The sequence below is a fragment of the Patiria miniata genome, unplaced genomic scaffold (genome assembly GCF_015706575.1).
Source record: "Patiria miniata isolate m_02_andy unplaced genomic scaffold, ASM1570657v1 HiC_scaffold_20, whole genome shotgun sequence".
Lineage (NCBI taxonomy): Eukaryota > Metazoa > Echinodermata > Asteroidea > Valvatida > Asterinidae > Patiria > Patiria miniata.
Window position 1 is genome coordinate 17,765,080 of NW_024037059.1, and position 9,639 is coordinate 17,774,718.

Here is a 9,639-nt window from a genome sequence, read left to right on the forward strand (position 1 = left end):
ATTACCACGCGCCTGCCATAAGCTTTCAGTTCCGTGAAATGAATGTCGGTGTCATTAAAAATGCATCATTTTCATTACCTGTATAGAAACAAACTGTGTAAAAACATCAAATAAATGAAATGAACACAGTCGAATAACATGTTCTATCAACTCAGTGACATGCACGTTGAAGTTGCATTTATTGACGGATCATTGGAAATTACCTACATTTCTTGATTAATTTTCTTCTAATGATATGACAGCAAGCCAGATGGAATAATTTCAAACGGTGCTTAGTACCAGCATACGATCTGTACATGTATAAGCTTTTTGATAATATTTGGATAGGTTAGTTTTGGGATAAATGCAAATGGTTCTATATAATTTGAACAGACTTGAGATATTTATAGGCCTATAACTATAAGGTTGTTCAGAGCCTTCTATGGAGAAACGTCACACAATTGCTTTGATATAGCTCATCCTATAAATAAAAGGTCCAAAGTGTGATATTTATCCTGTCCAGTGTTACCTTGGTATAGTGCACAATGTGCTTGATAATTTGCCATTCACGTATCATAACGTATGACTTCAAACGCTTTTTCATTTGTTGGGAGGTGGTTTACTGTTCATAATCATTCTTGTAGTGCATCAGAGTTATGAAATCATAGATGTCAGATGTATCAGGGACAGGAAAAATGTGGACCCCAAATTTATAGAATGACCCCTATCGTAGACCCTATACTTCATCCACAAATTGTTAACAAGAGTAATTATCGGGAGTGTTTCAGAAATCTCCACACATGTTCCTGGAATCTTTAAACTGTTTAAAATAAAAGTATACCTGAATAATGTAAAACAAAAAAAAGAGTTGTGCTCTTTAATTATCTGTGTTATATTATGTGCTGCACTGTGGGTGGGTCTGTACGTGATGGGGTCGAAGTCTGTGTCATAGGGTAACGGGGGCAGACCTGAAGTGGAAGAAAATGGCGACTTCCAGCGACGGACAACGTGCAGATTCCAACATCATAGACGAATTTGCCGATTATCGGGAGGAACTGACTGTCACGGGACATTCTGTTGATAGGGCCGGTGGGGAAAGGTTGTCCAGCTTTTACGACACGTGGGTGGAACGATACCACGAGGTAATCGAACACACACATAGGCCTACATGTACCTTCTATTTTCTGCCTTTACAATCGTGCGTAATGCCAGACACATCTTTGTATTTGGCGAGGGGCGGGGCCTATACTATAGGCATACTGCTGTCATCATGCCTAAAGTATTACCCTAATTATAAAAAAAGCCCATGCACGTTCTCCAAGCACCTACTCTTCAGCCTCTATCAAGCTCCACTTCTCGATATGGTTTTGTTTAGGCCTAGATGAATGCGAATTTCAAAACCACTGACCTATTATTAAAATGTTTATACAAGTTCAAGTCTATGCTTATAATGTTCATCTCCCATGGGCAGTTTTTTTTAGCCTTCAAACACATACTACATTAGCAGCATCACGTTGCCAATAACTACGTGAGGGGCAAACAACCCTCAACTGTGTTATCGCTTGATGAATTACTTGTAACCGAGTGTCGCACAGTGATTTCAACTTGTCAGAAAGGTTGAGAGGGATTTATAATGCATCTTTATGTTGTCTTCATTAGACTAGGCCTGTAGATTTCTTTCGCAACTTTGTTACAGATGCATGTTACATATGGCTGGCTAGCTCCTCGCAATTTGGCAGCCCTTGCATCGGAGTTCATCACTGATAAATCTTCAAGGATCCTTGATGCGGCATCAGGAACAGGGATGGTTGGACAAGAGGTAAGTAAGAACACGATTAGTCTACTATACTTGGCAAAAAAAATATTAGTTTAGATTAATTAAGCTAAATTGAATTTCAGTGTAATTCAGCAGACACTCGAGATACTATGGTCCGTATGTGGAGTGTAAATTCTCGATCAGGGATGGCACAAATCTCATGGGCGTCGCAAAAAAAAGAGAAAAGAAAAAGGGGAAAAACAGGCATGGGGGGGGGGGGGACGGGGGAGCAAATGTCCCTGCCCACCCTCGAATTTCTGATCTATCGGGAAAATGCTGGAAAATATAGGGATTTTTTTTTTTCGGGGGGGGGGGGGAATGTGCTTTGCTTCCGGTTCCCTCTAGAAAAAAATCCTGACGACGCCCATAACGACAAATCTGGCTTACTTTTTTTGTTCAGACAAAATGTAAACCGACCTCGTCTACAGTATTCGAGGAACTCTACCCTCCATCGCGCCCTAGTATAAGGGACAACCAACTACAATTTAGTATTTTATTTATAATTTTTTTTTGGCCGCAAGACCTCTCAGGTATTTTTGAATTAGAACTATCACCAAGTAAGTCTGCTGGGGAAAAGACAATCTGTGACGGGAGCCATGTTATCATTTTGGGATTTTTTTGACGGTGTGGAGTAACGGGAAAAGGAACCAGAATACGAGGAAAAACATGTACACGTACATGTAATGCAATCACAAAATCTAGAGAGGGCACTACAACTTAGAATCATTTTGAAATATGGATTGAAAATCATTCGAGGTGTAAAAAATATCGAATATTTGTGATGGATTGAATGATTTGCTGCGGTTAATGATAAGACAAGATTGTGGTTTTTTTTCTGCCAACAGTTGAAGAATCTTGGCTTCACTTGTATAGACGCTCTGGATCCTTCCCAGAAATCATTGGACCAGTGTAAGGAACAAAAGTCTCACACCGAATACATCTGCGACACGTTAGACGAGCACCAGACGAAAATCCAAGACAGTAATGACGTAGTTCAATTATTTTCCATAAATTATATACTTTAAAACAACATTTTTTTTACTTGCGATAATGTTTCTCAAGAGTATCTGAAGTAAGAATTTGGTTCCAAAGGTCAGAGGTCGCGCAGAGGTTTGACGTTCGTTACTGAAATATATCGACTTATATTTTTCTTCAACTTTTACAGATCAATACGATGCCGTGGTGATAGGTGGAGCTTTTGGTGTACCTGGTCACGTGAGCGATTCGTGTTTTCCAGAACTTATCCGCGTTACAAAGCCGGGTAAAAAAAACCACATTACTTTGGCCAACCATGATTATCCGTTGGTAAGTGTGACGTTATTTAAACAGAACCCACGCCCACTGCACATGCATGGAGTCTCCGATTCGTTAGTGACTTCGTCATACACGCACAACAAGCGCCACTGATTACATACAATACACACTAAAGTTACATTAACTTCCGGCTCCAATGTTCCAGCGCTACCCAATGTGCAGTGGGCGTGGTTTTCAACTGAAGTGACGTCCACTAACGAACCGGATGCATTGAAGCCGGAAGTAGTGCAAGGTCAAGGCGGCGTGTTTAGCCAATCGTTGCTAGTAATCAGTGGTGCGCGCGCGTATAGGCGCACGTGTTGTTACAACGTGTGCAATGGGTGGGTGGGGCCTATTATGGATCGGTCCAATCATGAATTTGGACTGGGAATGAATTTTCATTGAATTAATGTGGAACAAAAGAGTGAAAAAAAACCCCAAGTTTTAAAATTACAGATTTTGAATTGCACATTGTGTTAATTGGTGTTTTTGTCTTTTTTTGACCATTAGGTGGGTACATCATGTTTACGTTAAGCGATAAAGTGAAAGACGAATGGGACACGAAGCTGGAAGCGGCCATTGCGGCGCTCAACAAGCAGGGAAGATGGGAGGTTGCAGACTCTCGCCGAATCCAATACAACTTAAATGAGGATGTGGATGAAAAGGCAACGGTGCCAGTTCTCAGGGTATTACCAAAATGAAGAAGTCTCTGAAAAAAACTTGAGATCATTGGTAGTTGATTTGTTGATGAAGGTTGCACGACATTTATGATTAAGGTCGGAGGGCGTACTGAAACGCTATCAGAATATTTTTAATGGTTATTTTTGAAGCTGTGTGACTATTGTTTAATGGTATAGTTTTGATATGGGTCATTCCACTGGGTTGGGGAACAATGTGTGACACTATGACCATATTAAGAAAAGCATGAATGCCTTGCTAGTTGCTCTACATAATATTTGTTGTTGGGTGTTTCACTATTGCAGAAAGTTTGAAATCATTTCAACGTATTTTGCCAAAAATATGAGCCAAGAATGTCATTTTGGATGTAACATTGACACCGTGTCAGTGTTACATCCAAATATGACATTTGTACCTTTTTTTTATTTCTACGAAACATTACCCAAATTCACTTTGCGTACTTCTTACTATATGTGCAACACAATAAAAAAAAAAGCATTTGTTATGGTAGTCAGGCCCAAATGGAGCAAAAATGATAGCTTGGTTGTGTGGACGTAACATTTACACGGTGTTAAAACCCAAATGTCACACTTCAATTGAGTGATTTTTACACTGTTACATCCACACTTGAGGTATTGCTTCTACTATATTTAAACCCTGACTATACCAAAACAAAGGCTTTTCTTGGTGCTTAGGTGTCCAGTTGTAAATATGCAATGTCAGTTTGGGTAATATTTTACATACGTGTAAAAAATGGCAAAACAAGAATATTTGGATGTAACATTGACACGGTGTCAATGTTACATCCGAATTAATACATTTTTGCTAATATTTTTGTCAAAGTACTTCCGAATGATTTCAAACTTTCTCAAGTATTGAAACACCCTCAGACAAATATTTTGTTGAGCAATTGTGTAGAATGTATTGATACTTTTCATAATATAACCAAATATATGGATGTAACATGCACTGCTTCCCAACCCAGTGGAATGACCCATATCTAATTAGTAACACAAAATAATGAAATGTCGCAGTAATCCTCCGTTTAATGTCCATCGAGTAGTTAACTTCAGTTAACCGGATGTTATAACACCAAGTCATTTTTACTTTCTCGTTTGGATAATTTTATTGCAATGCGATTGAAAGTAAACCTATTTCGATGCTGTCATGCAATACGTTTGAAAGTAACACTTTTAAAAAAAAATGTTATAATTTGCAGGTAGAAGAGTTATGTATTTTTTGCGAAGTTCATTTGTACGGTCTAATGCAACGGGTTGAAAAATAAAAGATATTTGTAATACTTGAAGTTATACAACCCCATCCCCATTGACGCCCCTGCAGACGCCCATTTTGTGAAATGTACAATGGCAAATATGACTTCACAAGGTTTTTTTCTTCCCCTTTTTTCTGGGGGGGGGGGGGGGGGGCAGGCGCCCCCCTTGCCCCCCTTCCCCTCGCGACGCCCATGGATACTTGTGTCTGTTATGAACATTTGAATTTTCAATGGCCGGCTTAATAAATATAGTGCAAATAAGTTTGCAAATAAGAGTGCAGAAAATACTTTATGTACAAAGTTATGCATAAAAATATGCATTGGTAGCCTTATTTATGGAAATACCCGCATGCACACGCATAATATGTGCGTTGTTGTGAAATATACATGTACCTACAGTGTGGGCGCATTATTATACGGCACTGAAGTGGAACGTGTGCTGAGACTTGTTACTTGTGCTTTTGGAAAGAGGGAAACTAAGTGAATTTTGTGGGGGTTTTTAAACTTGCTTTTTAAGATTTAAGCAATTCGAACTTGAGTCAAGTCTAATCCCCCATTCAAAGAGGGGGGGGGGGGGATATCTCCCCCGGATTCACGCCCCTGACGTCAGCTGATCATCATGACCTCGCGACATAGTTATTATGCCTGACCCCATCAGGCGAAGAGCACTTGGCTTCGTGCCATATGTCATGTATATGATACATGTAACTGGTGCTATGAAAATTAAACTCGCTGAAGTGGCAAAAAAAGAAAATGGCGACTGTCAGCGGTGGAGAACGCGCAGATTCCAACACTTTAGACGAATTGGCCGATTTTCGGAAGGAACTCTATGTCAAGGGACATGCTGTTGATACTGATAGAGCCGGCGGGAAAACGTTGTCCAGTTTTTACGACACTTGGGCAGAAAGATACACAGAGGTAATCAAACAAATATACACACCTGTACATAGGGTAGTCTCCTTCGGTCATACTCAGTGGCTCATCTGGATTTGTGGCAAGGGGGCGGGGGCCTAGATACTCAGTGCCGTACCCATGGCCTACCACTGCCTCAAGAATTATCCCAGTACTATAAGGAGCGCGTTCTGTAAAGAAGCTTAATCCATCACCCAGCCGTATATCTTAGCACCATTAACCTATCACTTAATTATTCAGCCTCCAGACTAGATTTTTTTGCAACTTCTTTTGATACAGATGCATGTTGCTTGTGGCTATCTAGCTCCTCGCAATTTGGCAGCCCTTGCATCGGAATTCATCACTGATAAATCTTCAAGGATCCTTGATGCAGCATCGGGAACAGGGATGGTTGGACAAGAGGTAAATAAGAACACGATTAGTCTACTATACTTGGCAAAAAATATTAGTTTAGATTTGGCCAAAAAAATATGTCTCCGGTGTCTGGTATGGAGCTTGTCCAAAAAGTGGTACGGCGACGCGGTTTTTCTTTTTTTCTTTCCCCCTGACTTTTTTGCTTCAAATGTCGGCTGATGACTGCAAATGGTGCCCGACTATTAAACTTAGTGCAAATATAATTATGGGAGTCCAGAGAAATATATGGGACGCCACATAAAGCTTATTCTCGATCATAACCCCATCTGACAACACGTTAAATTGTGCAGTAGCAGGATTCCAGTCAAACCAGTGAGTTTGGCGGTTTTCAGACATCATCTTTCATTGAAATTTTTTTTTTTCATTTTGCTGACGCGCATGGCTACGGCGACGCGCGCGCATACCAATAACCGGAGACTTTTTTTTTGGCCTTAATTTAGGTAAACTAAAATTCAACAATTACATGTACATGTAATGCAATCACAAAATCTAGAGAGGGCACTACAACTTAGAATCATTTTGAAATATGGATTGAAAATCATTCGAGGTGTAAAAAATATCGAATATTTGTGATGGATTGAATGATTTGCTGCGGTTAATGATAAGACAAGATTGTGGTTTTTTTTCTGCCAACAGTTGAAGAATCTTGGCTTCACTTGTATAGACGCTCTGGATCCTTCCCAGAAATCATTGGACCAGTGTAAGGAACAAAAGTCTCACACCGAATACATCTGCGACACGTTAGACGAGCACCAGACGAAAATCCAAGACAGTAATGACGTAGTTCAATTATTTTCCATAAATTATATACTTTAAAACAACATTTTTTTTACTTGCGATAATGTTTCTCAAGAGTATCTGAAGTAAGAATTTGGTTCCAAAGGTCAGAGGTCGCGCAGAGGTTTGACGTTCGTTACTGAAATATATCGACTTATATTTTTCTTCAACTTTTACAGATCAATACGATGCCGTGGTGATAGGTGGAGCTTTTGGTGTACCTGGTCACGTGAGCGATTCGTGTTTTCCAGAACTTATCCGCGTTACAAAGCCGGGTAAAAAAAAAACACATTACTTTGGCCAACCATGATTATCCGTTGGTAAGTGTGACGTTATTTAAACAGAACCCACGCCCACTGCACATGCATGGAGTCTCCAATTCGTTAGTGACTTCGTCATACACGCACAACAAGCGCCACTGATTACATACAATACACACTAAAGTTACATTAACTTCCGGCTCTAATGTTCCAGCGCTAGTGCAGTGGGCGTGGTTTTCAACTGAAGTGACGTCCACTAACGAACCGGATGCATTGAAGCCGGAAGTAGTGCAAGGTCAAAAGTTGCGTGTTTAGCCAATCGTTGCTAGTAATCAGTGGTGCGCGCGCGTATAGGCGCACGTGTTGTTACAACGTGTGCAATGGGTGGGTGGGGCCTATTATGGATCGGTCCAATCATGAATTTGGACTGGGAATTGAATTTTCATTGAATTAATGTGGAACAAAAGAATGAAAAAAAAACCCCAAGTTTTAAAATTGCAAATTTTTAATTGCACATTGTGTTAATTGGTGTTTTTGTCTTTTTTGACCATTAGGTGGGTACATCATGTTTACGTTAAGCGATAAGGTGAAAGACGAATGGGACACGAAGCTGGAAGCGGCCATTGCGGCGCTCAACAAGCAGGGAAGATGGGAGGTTGCAGACTCTCGCCGAATCCAGTATAACTTAAATGAGGCTGTGGATGAAAAGGCAACGGTGCCAGTTCTCAGGGTATTACCAAAATGAAGAAGGCTCTGAAAAAAACTTGAGATTCATTGGTAGTTGATTTGTTGATGAAGGTTGCACGACATTTTTATGATTAAGGTCGGAGGGCTTATTAACGCTATCAGAAGATTTTTTAATTTGGAAGCTGTGTGACTATTGTTTAATGGTATAGTTTTGATATGGGTCATTCCACTGGGTTGGGGTTCAAAGTGTGACACTATGACCATATTAAGAAAAGCATGAATGCCTTGCTAGCAGTTGCTCTACATAATATTTGTTGTTGGGTGTTTCACTATTGCAGAAAGTTTGAAATCATTTCAATGTATTTTGCCAAAAATATGAGTAAAAAATGTCATTTTGGATGTAACATTGACACCGTGTCAGTGTTACATCCAAATATGACATTTGTAACTTGTTTTTTTTTCTTTTATTTCTACGAAATTTTACCCAAATTCACTTTGCGTACTTCTTACTATATGTGCAACACAATAAGAAAAGCTTTTGTTATGGTAGTCAGGCCCAAATGGAGCAAAAATGATAGCTTGGTTGTGTGGACGTAACATTTACACGGTGTTAAAACCCAAATGTCACACTTCCATTGAGTGATTTTTACACTGTTACATCCACACTTGAGGTATTGCTTCTGCTATATTTAAACCCTGACTATACCAAAACAAAAGCTTTTCTTGGTGCTTAGGTGTCCAGTTGTAAATATGCAATGTCAGTTAAGGTATAATTATATTTTACATAAGTGTAAAAAATGGCAAAACAAGAATATTTGGATGTAACATTGACACGGTGTCGATGTTACATCCGAATTAATACTTTTTTGCTAATATTTTTGTCAAAGTACTTCCGAATGATTTCAAACTTTCTCAAGTATTGAAACACCCTCAGACAAATATTATGTTTAGCAATTGTTTAGAATGCATTGATACTTTTCATAATATAACCAAATATATGGATGTAACATACACTGCTTCCCAACCCAGTGGAATGACCCATATCTAATTAGTAACACAAAATAATGAAATGTCGCAGTAATCCTCCGTTTAATGTCCATCGAGTAATTAACTTCAGTTAACCGGACGTTGTCACACCCCAGTCATTTTTACTTCCTCGTTTGGATAATTTTATTTCAATGCGATTGAAAGTAAACCTAATTCGATGCTGTCATGCAATACGTTTGAAAGTAACTTTTTTTCATTGCAGTATTGAACATGTTTTAGCTTTGAGTTAAAACAAGTGCGAGTGCACAATAAGATCTGGTCGTGTTGCAAGAAGTCTTGCATGAAAGTCTTGCGTGAAATTGATCAAAATGATCCCTGCCGGAGCTGGGAAAGGCGACGCCGATAGCACATTATGGAACACCATACAAAAAATTGGTCGATTTTCCGGGTAGAGACAGACAGACAGACCATCGGACTGACCGACCGACCACCAAGTGACATGTAGGGATAAGCTTCAGCCAGAGCTTATAAACAGATCATTTTACCGGACTTGATTTTGAAAA

At 39.5% G+C, this 9,639-nt stretch overlaps 1 protein-coding gene across 2 annotated transcripts; it reads left to right on the plus strand.

Annotated features, from left to right (window-relative positions):
• The first annotated feature begins 29 nt into the window (after positions 1 to 29).
• Positions 30 to 8,419, plus strand: LOC119727671. Of its 2 annotated transcripts, none has more exons than XM_038199668.1 (9): positions 30 to 1,121; positions 1,676 to 1,798; positions 2,641 to 2,776; positions 2,961 to 3,056; positions 3,599 to 3,774; positions 6,231 to 6,353; positions 7,002 to 7,137; positions 7,322 to 7,417; positions 7,957 to 8,419. In XM_038199668.1, exons 1-9 carry the CDS (start codon positions 963 to 965, stop codon positions 8,145 to 8,147), a joined length of 1,236 nt encoding a protein of 411 aa, XP_038055596.1. In that variant the 5' UTR covers positions 30 to 962; the 3' UTR covers positions 8,148 to 8,419. The 2 variants fall into 2 exon arrangements, with proteins under 2 accessions (XP_038055596.1, XP_038055597.1); XM_038199669.1 differs by having other exon boundaries at positions 7,322 to 7,462; positions 7,957 to 8,066.
• The last annotated feature ends 1,220 nt before the right edge of the window (positions 8,420 to 9,639 follow it).

Coding starts and splice junctions, on each gene's coding strand:
- LOC119727671 (XM_038199668.1), top strand. CDS start 963: ATGGCGACTTCCAGCGACGGACAACGTGCAGATTCCAACATCATAGAC. Junction 1,122..1,675: donor GGGTGGAACGATACCACGAG/GTAATCGAACAC, acceptor ACTTTGTTACAG/ATGCATGTTACATATGGCTG. Junction 2,777..2,960: donor CCAGACGAAAATCCAAGACA/GTAATGACGTAG, acceptor CAACTTTTACAG/ATCAATACGATGCCGTGGTG.